The sequence below is a fragment of the Chiloscyllium plagiosum genome, unplaced genomic scaffold (genome assembly GCF_037043375.1).
Source record: "Chiloscyllium plagiosum isolate Xiang-an unplaced genomic scaffold, Cpla_swu_hap1 HiC_scaffold_35, whole genome shotgun sequence".
Lineage (NCBI taxonomy): Eukaryota > Metazoa > Chordata > Chondrichthyes > Orectolobiformes > Hemiscylliidae > Chiloscyllium > Chiloscyllium plagiosum.
Window position 1 is genome coordinate 21,185,765 of NW_028270173.1, and position 24,417 is coordinate 21,210,181.

Consider the following 24,417-nt stretch of genomic DNA (forward strand, 5'->3'; position numbering starts at 1 on the left):
GTCCAGGTGTGGACTCACCAAGGCTGTAAAAATTGCAGCAAGTCACCCTTGTCCCATTCGTCAAATGGTCCCGTTATGAAGTCAACATTTCTTTTGCTTTTTTCACTACCTATCGCAACTGCATGTTTAGTTTCAGGGACTGGTGTACAAGGACACCCAAGACTTGTTGCACCTCCTCATTTCCTAATCTATCTTTTGATGATTATCAAGCATAATCTCATTGAATTGTGGAGCTTACTCACCAAGTTGAATGGCCTACTTCTGCTCCACCATCTTATCGTCTTATTTTCTCCTCATTCTGCAAAAGACACATCAACGCTAAAGCAAGGTACCACAGCTGCTGGACATCTAATATAGAAACAAAGTGCTGCCAAATGCAGACGATCTGATAGCACCTGCAGAGGAAGACTCCTGTCAAACCCATCAGAGCGTATCCCTTACCTCACTATCCATATGACTAGCAGTGCATTCAAAGGATGAATTGTCAACATCGTACACATCCTTCCACCCTTGTCATCATTCCAGGTGGGCCAATCATATTAGCAGATTGAAGCATTATCCTGCTTCTCCCTCCAGCTGGTTTAAATCCATCTCTCTAAAATCTGGCGACTGTATGCGCCTCAGGTATCCCATCTACTTGTGTGAGAATAGGAGTTTCAGGGACTTGTATCTGGTATTTTTCTAATTAATCTCTTTGACAAAATCGGTGTGGACCGCAAACTGTCAATGTGACTGCCAAACCCACATTAAACTCGATAATTGTGGACTTGCTAACGTCTGATTTAAATGTATTGTGAGTCCCAACATTTGTAGGTAGTTGAACCAATCTGGTCATATATTCAGAAAGGATTTACAAGCATGTTGCCAGGGTTGGAGGGTTTGAGCTACATTGAGAGGTTCAATAGGCTGGGGTTGTGTTCCCTAGAGCATCAGAGGCTGAGGGGTGAACTTAAAGAGGCGTACAAAATCATGAGGGGCATGGATAGAATAAATAGACATTTTCCCTGGGGGGGTTGGGGGTTGGGGGTGGGGGGGTGGGGGGGGGGGGGGGGGGGAGGAGAAGAGTCCAGAAGTACAGGGCAGAGGATTAGGGTAAGAGAGGAAAAATTTAAAAGGAACCTAACTTTTTCACACAGAGTGTGGTGCGTGTGTGGAATGAGCTGCCAGAGCAAGTGGTGGAGACTGGTACAATTACAACTTAAAAGGCATCTGGATGGGTATATGAATAGGAAGGGTTTAAAGGGAATTTGCCAAGTGCTAGCAAATGGGACTAGATTAGTTTAGAATATCTGGTAGGCATGGACAAGTTTGACTGAAGGGTCTGTTTCCGTGACTGTACCATTACTCTGAAATAGATGGGGGTACGCCAAGGTTTCAGGATCGGATGGGTTGCATTGAGAATTATAAAAATTAGATGAGGGTATAAATGTACTTTGTTCATTTGAGACACTGTTATCATCAGTGAGGTTGGCAAATATTGCCCAAAGAGCAGCAATGAGTAACCCAGATGGCCATAAGCCTGATGCCACTGGTCGAGATTAGAGGGGTGCTGGAAAAGCACAGCAGGTCAGGCGGCATCCGAGGAGCAGGACCGGAACTACATGACTTGCTGTGCTTTTACAGCACCACTCTAATTTAGACTCTGGTTTCCAGCATCTGCAATCCTTGTTTTTACCCTGATGCCACTGGTAGACAGACCAGGTAAAGATATCAGAATTCTGCCCCTTAGTTCTGAGAAGACAACTAGCTTTCAGTTTGACAAAAACTAACAGCCAGATGGTCACCATAAAAAAAGCATTTTATTGAATGGGAATTTCACAAATGATGTTATTTGAAACTGAGTCCTCAAGATTTAAGCTTTGGCATCTGGATTACTGGCCCAGTGAAGTTATCATTACATCAGCACTTCATCATGTCAACGTCAATTATTTACGTGGTTTACACACCAGGGTGGAGGGAAATTTCAGAACATGTGTCATCTCCTCTCTGAATCTCCTCTGGGTCAGTGCGTAAATACAGGTGTTTGTACAGGAGCTGGTGCACATCAGCAGGAACGCAACCCTGATTGCTGTATAGAGCGAGGTTGAACCTTGGTAAGTCACTGTGTGGGTAACACCGACACAAATGTGAATGACAGTGATGGGAGCCGACAGCACCATGAAGCATCCAGAGATGGTGAAGAGCAGAACGATGGAGGTCCTTCTGCTCTTCAGCTCAGGGTCTCCGCCCATTTTCCCAGCACCACCTCTGCTGCTCTTCAGAGCCCGGCGAGCTCTGCTGGCCACTAGGATGTGGCGGGCGGTGAGAGAGTTCAACAGCAGCAGCAGGGGAATAGGAACAAACAAGTTTGAGATGTTGGTGAGCCACCGGTGAACTGCCCAGGCTGGTGAAGTGAGGAAACCAGTGACGGTGCGGCAGCCCCACTGTACATTGTTCAGAACGTGAGTGGGCTCATAGCGAAAAGGCAAGGGGATGTTGACCATGATGTTAAGAGCGCTCATGATGATTATAACCATATTGGCTGTTCTTTTCGTGCAATAACACGCCTTTAATTTGTTGCAGCAAATTGCTACAAAGCGGTCAAAGGTGAAGGCGATGGTAAACCAGATGGAGAGTTGGATGCTGAGCCCTTGCAGGAAGACATTGAGTCGGAAGGCCGGAGTGTATTTCAGCAGCGAGCCCGGGAAATAATCCCTGATGATCTGGCTCACGATCACGTTGAAGACTAGAACCATCAGATCTCCCGTTGCCATGGCAGTCATGTAACGAGTGACTCCTTCGGAAAGGCCGCACTTCCCTTGGGAAAGAATCAGCACTGTCATCAGGTTCGCTGTAAAGAAAATCCAATCGTGAAATGTGTCAAAACGCCCATCAGGGAGGCACACTGTCAGCGATTGACAGTCAAGACTGTGGGATGCTGTATGTAATTATATACTTGTACAACTGTGAAGAACAATGACATTTCATTTGTAATCCATGGTCTCTGTCCTGGGCGTAATTGGGTTAAGGTTCAGGATAAGGTTAGAGTAATTGCAAGACGATTTCAGGAATAATATAAAAGTGGTTAACACTAGCACCACTTAATCTCCCGTTTCAAGAAAACACATCTTATTGCTTTTGAAGCAGCTCAGAGAGGATTCATTTGTCTCATTCCAAGGATTAAAGTCTAGTTTTGCAAAGAAAGGTTCTGCCTATATGAGTTTAAGTCCAGAACAATGTCGTGATCTCACTGAAACATATAAAACCTTGATGGGAATGCAAAAATTAAGGAGCTAGTTTCTTCTTGAGAGGAAGGATATAAAGAAGGGGACACGGTTGAAGGATGAGCAGTTTCTCTTTTCAAACAGAGATAAGGAGGTTTTTATTCTCTCAGAGAATGGTAATGATGTGAAATCCTCTTCCTCTGAAGGTCGTGAGGACTGTGCCTATGAGACTGAGTTGAATAAATTTTGCATACACCAGTGAGTCGACCCCCATGGAATGCAGGCAGGAGGATGCAGCTCATTCAGATCAGCCAGTATCCTCCCGAAAGTCAGAAGGTGTTCAAACGACCAATTGGTCTATTCCTACTCCTAATCCATGTGTTCCAGCATTCCTTTTCTCTGGTTAATGGCCGTCAAAAAAGTTGCCTTTTTAAAATGTCCACCACTGTCATCAATAATTTTTCAACATCATCATTAAATATACATAAGGACCCTCCCTACATAGCTCCCTCAGTGCTCACAACCCCTGGAGAGAAAGTGTTCCTCCTCACCTCAGTCTGAAATTGACACTCCTTTCTTCTGAGACTATGCCCTTTTGGCTCTCCCAAAATAGAACAGACAAGAGGAATGCCACAACAGCTCGTCACCAGTTAACAGGAATTTCAAGGATCACAAGGATGAGATTGACAATTTCCATCAGAAAGTACTTTTGTTCCCATTTTCAGGTGGAAGCAGGAAAAGTTAAAACACTCTCCCATCAGTGGAACCACCTTCACAGCATTTACCTTGTCAAGCCCCTGAAGAATCTGATATGTCTAAACGAGATTACCTCTCGTTCTTTTAAAATCCATTTAGTGGAGTTCCGAAACGTTTAGCCTTTAGTCATTGTACATTTCCTCCATATATGTGATCGACCTAAAAATCCCTCTTTGATCTGATTTTTATGAAATGTTATCTTTCTTTCAATAACAGAATCAAAACTGCTCACAGAAATCCTGATCTGGTCTCACCAATACCGTGTACAATAGCAGAAAGACTTCCCGACTCTTACACTCCAATGAGTACACGTATGAACAGGTTCAGGAAAAGTTTCTGAATATTCGAGTGCTGAATGGTCTCTCTAACTTCAAATAATGTTGACTTTGCTAATGTTGATCTTGTGTTGTTAAATCCCTGTGCATTTGTAACCTGTATGTTTCAGATCATCTGAACACCCAGGATCTGTATGGTATTCTTTGCTATGATCTGTCCGTACTGCTCGCAAAACAAACTTTTTTTTTTACTGTACTCAGGTACATGCGACTAAAGTAAATCAAATCGAATCAACTCTTGAAATTAGGCTTAACATTCCATTTCCTTCCAGATTACCGGCTGCACCTGTGTGCTAGCTTTGTATGCTCGATGCATAAGTATCCCTTTGTGTTCCAGCTTTCTCCAGTTTTTTTTCTCATGAAATAAAACTCTGTCTCTTGTCCTACTTTCCAGAATGAACATCTTCACCTGATCGCATGTTTGACTCCATTTCCCAACTTGTTACCCGCAATCCCCATCAATATCTCGCTGTAAACTGCTGACGTTCCTCTCATAGTCTGCCTTTCCACTTATGTTTGGGGTCATCTGCAAATTTGGCCATCGTGCATTAACTTTCTTCCTTCAAGCCATTAATGGATACTGTAAAGAGTTGCAGTCAGATCCCTGTGGAACCCAATATTCATAGAACGCCAAACTCAATAAAAAACCCTTATCCTCAATCATTACATCTTGGCGTGTGGCCATTTCTCTATCCATCTCAATGCACGACCTCCAATAGCATGGGGATCTTATTTAATGGTTGAACCTTCGGTGGCTACCTTGTTGAGGGGATTCTGAAACGTCAAGTAGAACACATCTACAGTTGCCTCTATGTCTATTCTGGTTGAATCTTCCTCAAAACAATCAAATCAATTTGTCAAACAAAATTTCACTTTCATAAAGCTGTCCTGTCTGCTGGATGAGATTAATATTTTTCAAATATAGTGCTATCCCATCTTTAGTCATTGATTCCAATACTTTTTCAACGATAGATATAGTTATTCTTTGCTCACACCTCCCCCCGCCTTTTTGAATACAGTTGGCATGAAACCGTTAACTCTGGTACTATTCCAATTCCAAGGATTTTGGGAAATTACACACAATGCGGCATGGTGGCTCATAGGCTAGCACTGCAACCTCACAGCGCCAGGGACCTGGTTTCAAATCCAACTTCAGGTGACTGCATGACTGGCGTTTGCAAATTTTCCCCGTGTCTATTCAGGTCTCTTCTTTCAATCCAATGATATGAAGGTCAAGTGAATTGGCCATGCTCAATTGCCCATAGTGTTAGGTGCATTAGTCAGTGGTAAACTTAAGGGGATGAGTTACTCTTTGGAGGGTCAGCGTGGACTTATTGGGTCAAAGAGCCTCTTTCCATACTGTAGGGAATCTCATCTCATGCATCCGTTATTTATATACATACCTCTTTTTCATCCGAGGCTGCAAACCATCAGGGCTAAGGAACTTATTTGTCTTTAACATTATTAGGTTGTCTCATCCTCCTCCTTTAGTGATTGAGGTGAGCATCAGGTTCTCCACTATATTCTTTAGAATCAAAGAAATGTTCGAAGTACCATCCACTGTAAAGTGTGATGCAAAATATCTGTATAAGCGCTCTGCCAGTTCCTTGTACCTTGTGATTATCTCCCCAAGTCAGTTTCACTCTGATCACTCTCTTCCTTTTTACATATTTAAAAAAGCTCTTACAGTCAGTGTTTATATTCCTTGGTAGCTGGCTCTCAGTTTATTTTCTCTCTCTTTTCAGTCCTCCTTTGCTGACTTCTGAATTTACCGCAATTTGCAGGCCTGATTGCTGCATCTGTGCGTGCTTTATCTTTCAACTCAATATGCTCTGACCTTCCTTTGTTTAACGTGTCGGGTTTATCGCACTTGTGGAATCTTTCCTCCTTACTGGGATATATTTTGTTTTTGCCAAGAGTCATGAATTAGTCCCTTAAATGTCTGCCATTGCAAGCATTTCTGTGAATCTATCCATCCAGTTCACTGTAGCTAAATCTATTTCATTTCATTGCAATCCTCTTTGTTCAGGCTAAACACAGGTGTTTCCAAACCAGAGGGTGGGTTAGGACAAACTGCACTCAAATTGAAACTGATGTTAATGAAGAACAGGTAAACGCAGCAAATATGCAGGAGATGAATTCGTGGGGTACAGCTGCAAATTGCTGAAACGAAATTCAACGCAGAACCAGCAATAAAAATGTCACAGAACGTTTAACCACTTACCAGGAATTCCAACGATTGCAAGAATGGGAAAGAGAATTTCCATCGGAAGTGCCTGTGATCCCATTTTCAGGTGAAAGCAGAAGCAGTCAAAATGAGGCAAAGCATTGAAAGGCACTTGGCCTATATAGAAGCCAATCCTCTGGTGAGGGAGTGAGCAGATCTCATTAAACACACTATTCCTAACAAACAAGTCACTGTGCAGCATTTAAAGTAAGCTCTGTGATCCAGAGACAATCAGGGACAATGACTCCCAGCTTCCAGAGGCACCAATCTCTGGGAGAAACACGAGAGACCTAATTATTTTGGCTTAACTTTAATTCGATGCGGAGAGTAAGTTATTCTGTCAGGTAGCTACAAAGCATCACGTTTCCACCGTTTAAATCAACGTGTGCAAGGAGAGGGCTGTGGAGAAACTGAGACTTGGAACCAGGCCAAGTAGCCCAGCGTGAGAGATTGTACAACAGTGCCATGTCAGCCCTCTGTTGTAACTTTCTAATCCTACCCTTCTCTTTCTCTAGTGATCTAATGCATCTGTTGAACAATGAAAAGGCATTCTTAAGAGGTAGTTTGACATAGGATTAGAAAGAACTTTTCGACATGATTTCTATGGCTCACCAAAGTTAATGAAATGAAACACATTGATTGCCAGAGCAGTGATATTACACTTAAAGCTGCTTCAATCAGGGCGTTTTAACACATTGGTTTAATTCACATTAGCTTTTGCCAAAATGTCCATTAAAATGTTGTTCTTTCCAGCAAAATGAATGGCTTTTATATTATACAGCTGTATTATTAAACTCCCAAAAACTTCATTTCTTTTTACACACAAGTTCTCCGAAAGCAAAGAAAGCACGAAAGGATTGTTGTCAATATGAGTAAGTCTGTCAAAAGTCATTTAGGCCATGAGACCTTAAGAAAGTTGAATGTGCACATTTCGAACCTGTGCAGAGACACCACAAGCCTCGGTGTCTCTTTGCACGCTGCAGACATTATTGAAAAACAGCCTTTTTTTGGAAAAAATAACAGAGTAGCCCTACCCTACCCTGATCCGAACATTAGAGCAAGGGTTGCAAAATAAGGTGTGGTTCATTTAGACAGTGATGGTGAGAACTGATTTATCTGAAAGGAATGCAAGTTTGGAAATGCCGTGCCTCAAAAAATATGTAATGTAGAATTCTTACGTTTCTTTTTAACCTGTAACTAGGTAGATTTTTGATTATCACTGGGATGAAGATCATCAAGAAGATGCTGGAACGTAGACTTCATGTTCAAATCAAATCAGCCAATAGCTTATTGAATGGCAGAGCAAATTCAAAGTGCTGAATGGCTGAGTTTTGCGTCCATGTTCCCAAGCTCAACCCCCACCTCATATTCTTGCAGTAAAATGACACCATATCAATTTTTCTGGCATCCGCAGTCAGTTTGCAAGGCTTCACAAAATTTGGGTTATTGCTAAAACTAAATGCAGTTGTCAGCACAACTTTCAAGTTGTCATAACCCCACTCACTCTCCTGTTTCCAATCAATTGGTTTTCTTTTCTGCCAAAACTTTCTGGAAGGTGCCACTTTATTGCTGAAATTTAGAATGAACCTCTGAAAGAACTCGTCCATATCACAGAACTTTCCATTTCGTCTTAGGTACAAGATGAAATACCATTTAAGATATTGATAACTAAATATCTGTCTATTTCCTGTGAATGTTGAAGCATCCAGCGCACATTGCTCAGATTCATGCTTCTTGTGGTCAGAAATTTCACTTAATCCCTGTATTATATCTGCTACCACATTTCCAAAAACGATGACATTTCATTCGACACTGTCCGACTCGAGGAAGCATCTTCGACATTCCTACATGCATCCATTGAAGTAATATTAGACATAGAAAACCTCTTTAGGTGGGATACCAATTGCAGTTGTGGGCTTGTCCTCAGGGTGGAGTGAATCTGGAAAGGAAATGGCTATTCAAAAATTAGTTGAGCAGTGCAGGGCACATTCCTCCTCAACTCTTGATAAAATGAATCAGAACAATACAGACTTTGCATCTTTCATTTTAAAAGGAGTCGATTTTATTGTATTCCCCAAACTGCTGAGTGAAACATCAGGAGCAAGTCGGTCACTAACGTTTACTGATTATATAACTGCTGAATTAATGAAATCTGATTTTGAGGCAAGCATACAGATTTCAATTCAGTTCCAGCACACAGAGTTGGATTGAAGATTGACTAATAAAACGGTGAATTTGCATTGGGAATAGGGCAACGAGTCCCTATTGATTCCAACTTTGCAAAATGGCCTGGCCAGTTCAAAAACATTTCTTTCACTGCGGTTGAATCATCGGAAATAAGAACACCCGAGATACTTCCTGACTTGTAGCTATACCTCAGGCTTGTCGAATTTAACGAGTTGTTTGGGGGCAGGGAAATGTGTTGGCGGTGGGAGGGTAGTGGGCAAGTGTTCAGAAAAGGAACATGATTTGGAAATTGACTTTTCTGACAATCTTCAATTATAAAAAAAATATTACATCAGATGAAGAAAGAGAGAGAAACTGACTTGTTGAGTTCATTTATTCTGATGGAAGTTTAATTCCTTGATTGAGAGAGTTACACTAAACAGCCTAGTTAGCTTTTGAGTCAGAACAACCACAGAGTATGAATAGGCTGTATTATTTTCACTGGAGTGTCGGAAGCTAAGGGATGACTTTGTAGCGATTTATAAAATCATGATTGACAAGGGTAGGTTAAATAGAAAGAGTTTGTTCCTTGGAGTGGGTGAGTCCAGAACTATAGGGCATAGACTTAAGATGAGACGTGAGAAATTTAAAAGGGATGCAAGAGGCAAATGTTTGACGCAGAACGTGGTGCGAGTATGGAATGAGCTGCCAGAGGAAGTGTTGTAGGCTGGTACAATTAAAGATTTTAAAAGGCATCTGGATGAATATCTGAAAAAGAAGGGTTTAATTATGGGCCAAGTGCTGGCAAAGAGACTAAATTAATTTCGCATATTTGGTTGGCATGGCCGAGTTGGACCGAAGATCTGTTTCTGTGTTGTACATGTGTTTGACTCTACAGCTTTATAATTCCCTGAGAGCTATCATTTGATGAACAATTTATAAAGAAGGAAATGGGGAGCATCTTGAGCACCTTGACAGACAAACGTTTGCTAGACAATATTAAAAGTTATTTTTGCAGGAGAGATTGAATATATCAAGTTTGATTGGGCAGAAGCATCATGGTTTTGGACAATGCAGTCATCCTTAATGGACTTATTGGAGTTCTTTAAGAAAGGAATGTGTACTATGAAGATGTGCCAGTGGCTATACTCTGCTTAGATATCCTGGCAATATTTGATAAGGTGTTCCATCAAAGTTTGTGTAGAAAATGACAGCCCATGTTGTCGGGGATAACAGACAGAATGATTAGCTGTCCAAAAGGAAAGCAGACAAATTGTATAAATCTTATTATTTTCTGCATGTGAATATATGGCAAGTTGTGCATGGCAGGGATCAGTTCTAAGGCCTTAATTATTCATGATTATTACAGGTAACTTGGTCAAATGGTCTAAAATGATGACTATTATATTTGCTGTTTTGACAAAAATACGTTGAAAGGTAAATTTTGAGGCGTGAAGACGCTACAAAGACATATAAATAAATGAAGCACTGTCAATAATATAGAAAACAGAATTTAACATTTAAAAATTTTGTCATTGTCAATTTTGGCAGGAAGAATGAGAAAAAGAAAATTCTAACTGATGAGAAGGTCGAGCTCTGAGAGGCAGAGGAATCTGGATGTCCGAATATTTCAATTGCAAAATGGTAGTTTTCAGGTATAGCAAGACATTGAGAAAACAAATAGAATGTTACCATGCACTACATGAGGAATTGACTGCAAAGAAATAAGTTTACTCTTTAGAATCTTTAAACTTTGCAATGACTCTGAGATTAGCGGGACTTGATTCGCAGGTGACTACTGTTTGCATTCTAGATGTTATCAGAACAACAACCATCACATTTAACGCTGCAATTATACCTATGTACATGCTGGTGACAAAGGAACATAGTCATAGCTGCTTTGCTATCCTGGCAACATACCTTGCTCAAGCAGTTTTATAATGTGATCAAAGCACTGTCGATGACATTATGCATTCACTCAGATAATGGAGAATTCCTTCTATCCTGTCAGATGCACTTTGGATTAATTGGGAAAGTAATCAATATCCATACAAATTACAGGAAAATTTAATACTCCTTTCAGCTAAAATGGTTTCAGGAACCCAAAAACTCATTTGAAACTTGGATTAGCATTTGCTCAGGAGAAGGGTGAATAATCAGGAAAACTGAAACTCACTTATTGAGTTGGTTGGACTCTGGTTACTGTCAATTCAGAAGGCAAATGTACAATACATGTAAGCCGAACAAAAAAAGAAATAAGTTCAACTGGAGTTAAATTATGAGCAGATATTTCAGCAGGGTATCATTAAGTTACTGCATTCAGACTAGTTGAATTTAGAAACAAGAAAAAAATTTCAAAAATCTGAAATAACAACATAGAATATGATAAATATATGTCAGGTCAGAAAGCGTCTGTGGAGAGAAAGGACCAGACAAGAGAGAGTTGGTGAGACAGGGAGACGGGGGGATGGTACAGTGGAGACATCAGGGCAGAGAAAGCGAAAGAATACAAGAAAGGTCGAGAGGGACAAAGTAGTAGCTGCGGTCATGGAGAGACAGAGAGAGAAAGAAAGAAAGAGGAACAGATTGGTGGAGAGAGGGGGACAGTGGGTAAGAAAGAATGGGGCAAATAGGGTGACAGAAAGAGAGAAGACTTCGTCAGATCCTTCATCGTTCCACATGGACGAGAATGAATCGAAATGAGTTGCTGCAGGATAGCCCATACATCACAGTTGTTGCTGCCAAAAGGAGCTGGTAATGCAGCAGCTGTTTTGTGACACTAACAAACAAGGCATTGACATGCAAGTTACCCTGTCGAAGAAGGGACTGAAGAAGCAGCACTGAACTCAAATCTTAAAAGCTGCTTTCTCTCCACAGATGCTGCTAGGCCTGCTGAGATTGATACTATGGTTTCTGCTTTGGCTTCTGATCTCAAGTGTCCGTCCCGTCGGTAACATTTGAACTTCTTGATGGTTTCTGTGACTAGATATCTCCAAATAAAGGTTGGTGTCCCATTGCTCTCCGAACAGGGGTTATCCTAGTGGGCGATAATCATTGACGGTTCAGGAGGAAGGCACTCTTCATGGATTGACCGGGCTTGGCCCTATGCCTAAGCAACTTGTTTATGACGCTGGTCAGCAGGAAATGTCATGATGTTGGCATTGAAACATAAGCAGTGGAATTGTCAGTGATGGTCGTGTGAATGTGAATGAATATTTACTTGGAAAAGTTGCTTGTTCTCTAGAATATTACCAGCCATAAATTATTCATTAATTTACAAGATGTGTCCTGCATTTAAACACCACGCACAGACATGACTCACAGCACTCTTGGAGTCATGATTTGGAGATGCCAGTGTTGGACTGGAGTGTACAAAGTTAAAAATCACACAACATCAGGTTATCGTCCAACAGGTTTAATTGGAAGCACACTTGCTTTCGGAGCGACACTCCTTCATCAGGTGGTAGTGGAGGGCTCAATCCTAACACACAGAATTTACAGCAAAAATTTACAGTGTGATGTAACTGAAATTACACATTGAAAAATTGATTGTCTGTTAAGCCTTTCATCTGTTAGAATACCGTGATAGTTTCACTTCTTTCATGTGTAAATCACAAAACCTATTTTTCTTAAAGTTGCATTCTCGGGTTAGCATCAACATATTGTCTAGCTATCACTATTGTTAACAGCTAATCCGAGAAAGCAACTTTTAAAAAAAAGTTTTTGTGATTTACACATGAAAGAAGTGAAACGATCACTGTATTCTAACAGATGAAAGGCTTAACAGACAAGCAATTTTTCAATGTATAAATTTTTGCTATTAATTCTGTGTGTTAGGATTGAGCCCTCCACTACCATCTGATGAAGGAGTGTCGCTCCGAAAGCTAGTGTGCTTCCAATTAAATCTGCCGGGCTGTAATCTGGTGTTGTGTGATATTTAACTTAGCACTATTGGAGTTTTTATGAATTCAAGCGTTTCCTCCAACAATCATGTGCAATCAATCAGAAAACAAGAAGGAAAGTCAGTAATAGATTGAAGGCATTTGAATTGAATCAGTTGAGCTCTGGGTACATATTGGCTGACCATTAATGCAGCCTGCTTCACACCAAGGTTGACACGTGTACGAGACTTTGATAAAAAATTTCAAAGCATTACTTACATTTCGAAACATTGAGTTCGAAAGTAGAGCTGCACGGGATTTTGATTTCCATTCTGTGAAGGAACCTTGTTTTAACTAAGTGCCGGAAAACCATTATTTTGGCATTTAGTGAAAACAACATTTGTGAGAAATCATGTGACTGAATATAAGTGATTAGACAAGCTCCCTTGTGAGGTATTTGCTGAAGTGATTAAAATCAGATTTACGACCCAGCTCAAGGTAGAAGGTGAGGGAGCTGAAGGAGATTCAAATCGAAGAGAAACAACATAGAAATTTGAACGTCCCCAGGCCATTAAATGGGGAAAGCAGTTTTAAGCTGTATTCATAGCCCAAGTAGATAGGGCTGGGAAAATCTGAGGCTTTTTTTTAAACAGTGTTAACTTGTGTATGTGTCTCTTGATGAGAGAGAGGGCGTTAGAGAGAGAAACATACCTGATGAATATGCATAGGTTACAGAAAGGAATTGCTTGTGACCCTATTAGTTGAATAACAAATTAAACAATGAAGATGCTTCATTAGGTTTGAATATCTGCAAAGGATATTACTGAGAAAAAAAAAGTTGATTTTTATTTGTTGTCAACATTATCTGGAAATCTAAAAATAAGTAGCTCAGAGAATTAATGGTATTGGAAAGTGAAAGGGACACATTATTTGATCCTGTGAACTGGTGCCATCGAACTGTGCATCCTCATTGCTTTCTTGAACTAGGAGCAATCTTCTTTGTTTGTCTGTGTATGTGAACATAGAGGATTAAGAAGGAGTTGAAAGTTCCAACCAATAAACTCACAAGTTGGTACATCATATTTAGTTTACCTGTAGTTAGAGTTGATTATTCTACAATAATTAGTACTTTTGTATTACGTACAAAAACCTGGTCAGTGCGTTCTGTTGCCCTGAGTTTGTCAGAAAAGGAAACTGAGGACTATTTCATAATTTATTAAACTTTTAATGTTAGTGTCAGCCTGGAAATGGAAGGATTCATGTATCAGTTCACTTTTGCACGTGACTCATGACAATGCTTCAGTTGATTTCCATTCTGTCGTCCATATCTCAGTCAAGACTTTCAGTAAGTCTGAACCCAAATGTTCTGGGAGCATCGAAACTAATTATTGGCTTTACCAAAGCATCCTTTGAAATTCTTTCTTCCCTAAGTCCTTCCTACAGTCCACGGTGAAAATCTGATAATACATACATCAATCTAGAAATAAAAGCTTTCCATCTTCAACATCATTTTGCTTTTTTGAGCAACAATCAACATCTTTCTTGAGGGAGGGTCTGTCACCAAATGGCGTGAAAATATGTTGCCTACTTAATTAAGGGAAGTATTGTGATATTTCCAATAAACAATGTGAATTTGAGGCACAATGGAATAAGTGGGAATGATATAAGATGAAGAGTATGAATACAACAGAAATATAAAGGGCAACAATAATTAATTGGAGCTGTTCATAGACTACACACCAGCAATGTTTGTTTGGAAGGATATTAATTCGGAAATGAGAAGTGCATTTAACAATGCAAAAGCAATCCTTTTAGGTGACTATAATGTTATATAACCTGGGAAAAGTTGATGCATACCAGTATAATTGACATAACCTTGCTTTATTTCTTTTCTGGATTGCTTGCTGGTTCAGATTTATTGCCTGTCCATAATTGCCCATGAACTGACCAGTTTAATAGACCAATGCAGATTCAGCCATTTTGCTGTTAGACCAGAGTCACAGGTATGCCAGATCAGGAACCGAAAGGATACCAGTGATCCAGATGAGATTTTACAAATAACAGCAAAGATGACAAGGTTGGCATTAGGTTGATATTTATTGAATTGAAATGATAACATCTGTCATCTTTGGATAAGAATTGCTGATCCCAGAATATTAAGATGGGAGCCAGTGTTACTAATCTGAGGATTTTACCACCATTCTTCTATTTTCTTCTCCAGAACATGCTGAGATGGATTTTCTGGAGCCGTTTGTTGAGGAATCAAACAAGGAAGGGTTTATTTTCCAATTTTACGCCTCACATTAAACGATGAGAAAGGGTCAACTATTAATCTTGTTGTAAAATGCTATATTTAACAACAATGACCATTCAAGAGTTGAATTAAAAGCTACACTGATAGAAGAGCAAGATCTAGTGCTCACATCATTAACATATGGCTTTGAGCAAGTATGCATTCCTTTAAAGTACAAAGACACAAGAGGGAAAGTGAGGTCAGTGAAAGCAGCAAAGGAATTTAAATATGACAAAGTAGAATTGAACTGAAAACATTAAATCTATTTCTCTTTCCAACGTTGCAGTTAGGCCTGTTCAATTTCTCCAGCAGTTTCTGTTTCTAGTTAAGTCAAATATTGCATTTGATCAATACATCACAAAGGTGATGAAAACTTGTAATCCTAAAGATTAGGTGCACTTCAGAATTGAGAAAAGAATGCCCAAGGATGCAATAAAAAAAGTAGAATATTGATTTAAAAAAGCAGGAAACAAAGTTGTGAAACCTTCAACATGTAATAAAAAGTAAATGGTTAGCAGAGACAAAATTGGTTACGGGATTATTTATCACAACAAACAGAGAAATGCTAGAATTAAAATAATTACTGTGTGTCTGGCTGCTCAGAAAATGTTACAAGAAATCTCAGAGAAATGACAACTATCAATGAGAATGAAGAACTGAAAGCAATTTAAGAAAAATTCCTGTACAAACCAATGAAATAGAAGGTTGACAAACCTCTGACATCTGAAATTATCCATCCCAGTGTTTCAAATGCGATGGCTAAGCGGTTTCTGGACACAGTGTTGATAATCTTGGAAACTGGTTTCTGGAATACAGATATTGCAAATGTGAACCCATGTTGAAAAAAGAATAAAGTGAGAAAACACAGGTTAACAAGTTTGGCATTCTAATATAATTGGTAGGGAAAATGCTGGTAGACAATATATTCTGAAAAAAGTATAATTGGACAGATAGAAAATGATGGTCTGATTGGGCTGAGGTCAATGAAATGGAAATAATGTTCAGCAAAGTTTTGGAGCTATCTGAGTCTGTTACTGGCAGTATAGTGGTGGTGAAGTCAATGCCTTCGTGATACAGTTTCTGGTCTATCATTCCAAAGAAACAGAAAAAGTTATGATGACCTGGGTTCAAATATTGCTACAGCCGATGAGAGAATTTAAAAATCTGAAATTAGGAGTTGACTGATGACATTCAATCCTTTGTCAATAGTGAGAAGATGCTGTGTGATTCACGAGGGAAGAACCTGACTGGTTTACCTGGTCTGGCCTGCATGCAATTCCAGATGGGGTTGATGCATAAGTGTCCTCTGGGCAATTAGGGATGGAGAATAAATGCTGGCCTAGACAGTCACACTCATATCCTGAGAATGAATGAATTTAAAAAAAGTCATTGACATGTCCTCTGATTTTAAAAAGGCACTTGACATAGTTGTGCAGATGAGGTAATTAAACTAAATTGAAGCACTTGGTTGAAGGAGATGGATTGAGGAATGGTCAGCAGAAACAACACAGACAGGAGAAATGCATGGGACATTCTCAGGTTAGCAGGCCGTGACTGGTTGAGCATCACAAGTAACATTGCTTGAGCCTGAGCTGTTCATAATCTCTGCATTACAATTTGGGAACAGACCTAATATTTACAGTTGTGTGGGAACAGAATACGAGGTGGGGATGTGTGCTTTCAGGATAAACAAGAGGCTGCAAAAGGAATTCCACAGACTGAATGAACAGCTAACAATATCCCAAGAGAATGTCATTTCAGTTCGTGTGAGGTTGTCCACTTTGTTAGCAATGATCGAGGTGTGGATTATTTATAAAAAGGCCAAAGATTACAAAAGTCTGATGTCTAAAGGGCAATAGGTGGTCTTGTTTGTAAGTCACTGAAAACTAGCGTGCAGGCGCCACAAACAATTTGGAAGGCAAATGGTTTGTTGGACTTTAACATAAGATGATGGACGTGCAGGAATAAGGAAGTTGTGCATCAGTAATGTCGAACATTGGCGAGACTACTTGGAATACTTTGTACCATTTTGGTACTCTCAACAAAGGAGAAATAACATATCTTCCCAAAGAGGATCGCAGGTTGATTCCCCAGACTGTTTTCTGGGATATTGCAAACTCCCGTATGGAGGTTTTTCAAAAACCAGGATTGTATACTGCAAATGTCAGAGATCAGAGTCTCGATTGGAGTGGTGCTGGTAAAGCACGGAAGGTCAGGCAGCATCCGAGGAGTGGGAAAATTAACGTTTCAGGCAAAAACCCTCCCGTTGAAGACACTAATCTTGCATCCTCTAAAGCTTGGGAAAATGACAGGGAATCTTGTTTCAGCTTACAAAATTCTATGAACTCTCACAGGATAGAGGTTTCCCCTCGCAGAACCAAGGGATAGAGTTTCAGAGTAAGGGAAAGCCATTTAGGACCGACAATAATCAAGCAAGTTCTGAAGCTCTTTCACTTGAAACTGTAGCTTAATGGGACACAGATAGTGGTCTGTTCAGAGCATCTCGCCTTGTTTTAACAAGGAAACCAAATGGAATTTTGGAATTTGCTGCTAAAGGAATAAAACACAAACAAATACGCACATGCAGCTATGTGTAATCTCTATAAGATAGATCGCAACAACTTAGTAAGTCCCCTAGGGCAGCATTTGCCAAATCTGTAATCTCCACTATCTAAAATTTCGAGGACAGCATATACATGGGAATACCATCAGTGCAAGTTTCTTTTCAAAGCACAAGCCTTCCTGACCTGGAAATGTACTGCTATTCCTTCAATGTCACTTCGTCAAGAATTTCGTTTGTCTCAGCCTATTCTTCAAAATTGGTCTGGTCGCTGCTTCCTTCAGTGATTCTGAAAAATTATCCCATACTTTTGGATAGTGAAAGGTCATCAATTGCCTCTGTTTTCAGCAGAACATCTCGAAGTCGATTTCTTCCACATCTCGAGCCATCAAAAATTGTTACAGTACATTCTGCGCAAATCCTTTATCATTCTAACTGCCTCTATCAGCACACAATGAAAATGACCTCATTGTTTCCGTTTCTGGTTCAAAGTTACATGGATTTTTTTTTTAACCTGGCATTATCTGAATGCATGTCTTCTGCATCCTCAGAATTAAACCTAACCTGCCAATGTTAGGTTAGGTTTAATCCGAAGTCCATAGAAAACTCTGCAGTCTTGGTCTCAGTAATGACTGGTTTTTGGTATTTGAACCATGATGGTCACATGTGTTATAACACACTTCTGAAACAGATGGGTCTTGGCACAAATTTTATTGATCAGAGTCAGGGGCACTACCAGTGCACCACTTGACCCTTATCTTCATATTTACTGCATACCCTGTACATCGCCTCCCCTACCTCACTTCAATTTATTCAAATCCTTTGTGGATTGCACCGAAAATTTCAAGAAAAAAGGACAATGTTCAACGTCAGTCGCTCTCTTAAAATTGGCATCTCGTATTTTGTTCAGTGGGGTAAATGGGCATCACTGGCTAGGTTGGCATTAAGAATTTTTTTTCCCAAAAGGACATTAATTCTTCGATGACAATTGACACTCACTCTTGACAATTGATGTGCCGGGCAGTGAGAATTCAACAGCAGCATCAGGGGAATTGGAAGAAACATATTTGAGATGTTGGTGAGGCACGATGAGCAGCCCAGGCCAGTGAATTGAGATAACCAGTGACTGTGCGGCAGCCCCACTGTACATTGTTCAGAGCGTGAGTGGGCTCATAGCGAAAAGGCAAGGGAATGTTGACCATAATGTTAAGAGCGCTCACAATGGACATGACTACGCTGGCTATTCTTTCAGTGCAACATCTCGCCTTCAACTTGTTGCAGCAAATTGCTACAAAGCGGTCAAAGGTGAAGGCGATGGTAAACCAGATGGTGAGCTGAAGGCTCAGACGTTGCAGGAGAGCACTGAGTCAGCACGCAGGAGTGTAGTTCAGCAGCAAGCTCGGGAAATTATACCTGAAGATCTGGCTCACAATCAGATTGAAGACAAGAACCATCGGATCTCCTGTTGCCATGGCAGTCATGTAGCGAATGATTCCTTTGGAAAGAATCAACACTGTCATGAGGTTTGCTGAAAAAATAGAATCCCAATTATCACATGTATCAAAATGCCGATCAGAAATGGGCAAAGACAAGGCCTGGAATGACAGAAGGAGGGTTCTGCAAGATTGTGGGCTGCTTCCTGGTGGTGCTAGATTTGTACATCAATGAACAAAACTGACATCTTAGTGGCAACACATTATCTCTCTCAGAGAAGTATTCTGAAGGTGATTTCAGGAGTAGAATAGAACTCACTGTCACTTTGCACCCCTTGACCTGCCTATTCCAAGCAAATAAATATTGCTGCTTTAGAAGCTTGGAGAAGGTTCATTTACCTTATTCCAGGGATTAAAGTATTTTGCTGTGAAGAAAGGTTATGCTTCATTCATGTAAGTTATTAAGCAGACAGGATAAGGTACATCACTGGAATTACACTCCTCTTCATGGGACACTTGGGGATACGGTTTAGTAATAAGTAGTTCCCCTTATCAAATAGAGATAAGGACATTTCTATTCTCTTAGAGGGTGTTTTGTATTTGGAATGCTCTTCCTCTGAAGGTAGTGGGACTGTGTCGGAAGGACTGAGTTGGATTGTTTTGATCACACAAGGCATTCAAAGGCTATGGAATGCAGGCAGAAGTCTGGATCTTATTCTCATCAATAGTACTCCTACTGAAATTTGGAAAGGTTTCAAAGGGCCACATTGCCTATTTCTGTTCCGAATTCATAGGTATCTGTATTCCTCTCCTTTGGCTTACTTCCGTCAAAGAAGTTGTACTTCTGAGGTGTCTTATATGTATGTCACTATCTCTATGCCAGGCCTGAAAAATACATGTGGACTCTGCCCCCACACCTCTCGCTATGGCAAGGCGTTCCAAACATTCACAATCCTCTCGCGAGAAGAAATTTCTCCTCATCTACGAATTAAGTTGACACTCCTTTTTGCTGAGACTGTCCCCTCTGGGACATATCAAAACAGAACAGGCAAGGAAAATATCGCAACATCTTTCAAGCACTTCCCAAAAATTCCAAGGATTTTCAGAATGGAATTGAACATCTCTATTCGAAATGTTTGTTGTCCTAATTTCTGGTGAAGCCAAAGCACACTCTGATGAGAGGAAAACATTCTCTCACCATTCACCCTGTCAATTGCCTTAGAAATCCGATATGTCTCAATGAGATCAACTTTAATTCTTCTAGATTCCAGTGAGTAGACTTCCACACTAAGATTTACCTGTGTATTAACTTTATATGCTTCATTCTGAAGTAAAACCAAGATGTTTTGAATTCCCGCTTTCTGCAACTCTTCTCCGTTTAAATAAAATTGTGTCCTTTGTTCTCCCTTCCAAAATGAACAACTTCACTTTGATCTACGTTATACTCCACTTTGACATTTTCCCCACTTACTTAACTGATCAACATCTTTTTGTAAACTGCTTGTATTCTTCTCTTAATCTGCCTTTTTCACTTATGTTTGGTATCGCCTGCAAATTTGGCCATAGAACATTCACTTCCTTCCTGCACATACTTAATATATTTGTATAATTACTACCCCTGAAGAACCCGACGAATCCTTTACCCCATTCATTGTTTCCTTTCCATCAGCCATTTCTCTATCCATACTATTATGCTGCCTTCAATTCAGTAAAATGTTATCTTATAACTTAACCGTTTGTGAGGTACATCATTGAGTGCTGTTTCATTGTCCAAATCCAACACATCTCCTGTTTCCACTCCATCCAATCTGGTTGAGACATCCTCAGAAATTTCAAGCAATGCATTAGACACGAGTTCCCTTTCATGAAGCTGTGCTGACTCTGCTTGATAAAATATGGGTTTTACAAATGTGCTGTTATCCCAGTCTTATTAATTCATTCCAATATTTTTTCAACGATACATGTGTTTACTCACTTTATGCCTCCCTCACTTTTTCAACACGAGTGTCATGTTGTCAGTTTTCTAAATCTCTGGCATTTCTGGACACGCCAAGATGTTTTTGCGAATTACAGGCAACGTTGAGGTTTACAAAATCATGAAGGATATAGACAGAGTGGATAGAGACAAGCTTTTTCACTAAAGAGAGGTCACGCTTTCAAGGTGAGAGGTGGAAAGTTTAAGAGGGATACATGCGGTAAGTGCTTCACACAGAGGGTGGTGGGCATTTGAACCGTGTTGCCAGCAGAGGTGGAAGAGGCAGGCACGGTAGATTCATTTACAATGCGTCTGGACAAATGCATGAGTATGTGGGGAGCAGAGAGATACAGATGCTCAGAAATGGACTGACAGATTTAGACAGGCTTGGAGAGCTTGGAGGGCCTGGGGGCTGTAAATTGCCTTTGTTCTTTTCCTCTACTATCTCTGTAGCTAACTCTTTTAGGTTGCTGGGATGCAAGTCGTCAATGTCAGAAACCTTTTTTGCCTTGAGCCCCATTAGTTTTTCGAATACTTCTCTCCCAGTGATGATGAAATGACATGATTGCTCTACCATATCCTTGAGCATTCATGAGATGTTCGAAATATTCTCCACCGTAATGATTGATGCAAAACGTTGATTTAAATCACTTACCATTTGTTGTTTTCTTTATTTAAGTGAAACACAGTTGTTTCCAACCCTCAGTCATCTGGGACTGGACTGATCAACTGAGGCTGAAACCAATGGTAATGAAGAGATGGAAAACTCAGCAATAAGCAGGAGTTCCATTTGGGGGACACTGGAGAAAATTGCAGATACCCAAATCAAATCAGAACACACAAGAAAAATGTCACAGCGGCTTCGAATCACTTACAAGGAATTCCAAAGACGGCAAGAATGGGAAAGAAAATTTCAAGCGGAAGTGCCTGTGGTCCCATGTTTTGGTGAAAGCAGAAACAGTCAAAATGAGGCAACGCATTTAAATACACTCAATTTATACACAAGTGTCCATCCTCAGGGAGAGTGTGAACAGATATCATTAAACACACAAATTTGAACACAGACATTAATTAAGGCAAGGAGCCTGGGGCTGGTAGTGCGGGCATCTCCTGTGGCTATCACCATCTGAAACAAATGCGCTATTTTGGAAAATGTAGAAGGTGATTTATTTTCAGGGAAACGTAGCACGGTCAGTCATGTTCTTGGTACCGAGGCGGGCTCTCATGGAATGAGCGTTACATAAGGTTGCAAGCAATCCATTGTGATAGTGGACTGTCTAGTCAGAGGTGCAGACAGAAATTTCTGTGGTCACCTGCGGGAAATCAGAATGACATATTACCTTTCTGATGCCACGATCAAGGGTATCTCAAAGAGAGGGTAAAATGTTCTCAAAGGGGAGAGGAACGTGCAGGAGGTCATTGCAGACATTAGAACCAACCACATAGGAATGGATAAGGATACGATTCTGAAGTGAGAATATAGAAAGTTAGACAGGAATTGAAAAAGGAGGTCCTTGAAGTTAGTAATATCTGGATTACATCCAATGCTGCTAGCTAGTTAGTGTAAAAATCGGAGGATAGAGCAGAAGAATGCATGGCTGAGAAGCTGGTGCAGGGGAGATGAGTTCACATTGCATCATTGGAATCTGTCTATATATGAAGGTCTAATTTCTCCTGAATTGGAAGGGGATGATTATGCTGACAAGGATATTTGCGGGAGCTACTGAGGTGGATTTAAACTAGTAAGGGAGCGGGGTGCTATGGTGGGATGCAGTGAGATAGTGAGGAAAGAGATCAATCTGAGATTGGTACAGTTAGGAAAAGGAGCGAGTCAAACAATCAGTGCAAGCAGAAACAAAGCAGAGAAAGGTAAGACTGAAATTAAACTGCAATTATTTCAAAGCAAAGGGTAAACCGTCAAGGCAGATGAACTGAGGGCACGGTTAGGAACATGGGACTGGGATTTCAAAGCAATTACAGAGATGTGGCTTACAGATGGACAGGACTGGTAGCTCCATTTTCCAAATTAGAAGTAAAAAAAGGATACAAAGGGGGGTTAGGGAGCGCGGGCGGGGTGGGCAGTAGTGTGCGTGGAGGTGGCAAAAGACGAGATGTTTTTGATAAGGGATAACATTACAGCTGTACGTAGGGAAGATATTCCTGAGAATATGTCCAGGACACTTATTTGAGTAAAACTGAGAAATAAGAAACAGATGATCATAATAGTGGGACTTTGCAATAGACTTCCCAATAGTCAATGGGAAATTGAGAAACAAATTTGTAAGGACATCTCAACTATCTATAAGAATAATGGAGTAGTTGTGGTAGGGAATTTTTACTTTCCAAACATAGACTGGGATTGCCACAGTCATGAGGGTTTAGATGGAGAGGAATTTGTTAGGTATTTACAGAACTTTTTCTGACTCAGTATGCAGATGTACCTACGAGGGAACGTGCAAAACTTGACCTTCTCTTGGGAAATAAGGCAGGGCAGGTGACTGTGGTGTCAGTGGGGGAGGACCTTGGGGCCAGCGACCATAATTATATTAGATTTAAGATAAAAATCACACAACACCGGCATCTCCAAATCATGAGATTTAAGATAGTGATAGAAAAGGATAGACTGGTTATAAACGTTAAGGTTCTATATTGGAGAAAGATCAATTTTGACAGTATAAGGCAAGAACTTTCAAAAGTTAATTGATTGTGGATGTTTGCAGGTAAATTAACGGCTGGAAAATAGGAAGCCTTCAGAAATTAGATAGTGAGAGTTCAGAGACATTATGATCCTTTTAGGGGGAAAGGCAAGAGTGGTAGGTGTAGGGAATGCAGGATGACTAGAGAAATGAAGGTTTTGGTTAAGAAAAAGAAGGAAGCACATGTTAGATATACACAACAGAGAAAGTGAGGACTGCAGATGCTGGAGATCAGAGCTGAAAAATGTGTTGCTGGAAAAGCGCAGCAGGTGAGGCAGCATCCAAGGAGCAGGAGAATCGACGTTTCGGGCATAATCATTCCTGAAGATTCTCCTACTCCTTGGATGCTGCCTGACCTGCTGTGCTTTTCCAGCAACACATTTTTCAGCTCATACACAACAGAGATCAAGTGAATCCTCAGAGGAGTATCAATGCAGTAGGAGTATACATAAGAGGGAAATGAGGAAAGTAAAAAGGGGAGATGAGATGGCTTTGCCAAAGAGGATTAAGGAGAATCCGAAGGGAATTTATAAATATATTAAGGATAAAAGGGTAACTATAGAGAGAATAAGATATCTCAACGATCAGCAAAGCACCCAATGTGTGGAAATGTAGGAGATGGTGGTGTTACAAAACGAGCATTTTGCATCGATATTTACTGTGGAGAAAGAAATGGAAGATACAGAACGTGGGGAAACTGACATCTTGAAAAATATCCATATTACAGAGGAGGAGGTGCTGGATGTCTTAACATGTACAAACATGGATAAATACCCAGGACCTAATCAGGTGTACCCTAGAACTCTGTGGGAAGATAGGGAAGTGATTGCCAGGCCTCATCCTGAGATATTTGTATCATGGATAGTCACAGGTGAGAGGCTGGAAAGCTGGA

General features: G+C 40.4%; 1 protein-coding gene across 1 annotated transcript; it reads right to left on the minus strand.

Annotated features, from left to right (window-relative positions):
• Positions 1-1,925: 1,925 nt before the first annotated feature.
• On the minus strand, positions 1,926-2,822 carry LOC148140426 (putative G protein-coupled receptor 139). Its single transcript, XM_087978720.1, has one exon. It carries the CDS (start codon positions 2,820-2,822, stop codon positions 1,926-1,928), a length of 897 nt encoding a protein of 298 aa, XP_087834846.1.
• Positions 2,823-24,417: the final 21,595 nt, after the last annotated feature.

Coding starts and splice junctions, on each gene's coding strand:
- LOC148140426 (XM_087978720.1), bottom strand. CDS start 2,822: ATGACAGTGCTGATTCTTTCCCAAGGGAAGTGCGGCCTTTCCGAAGGA.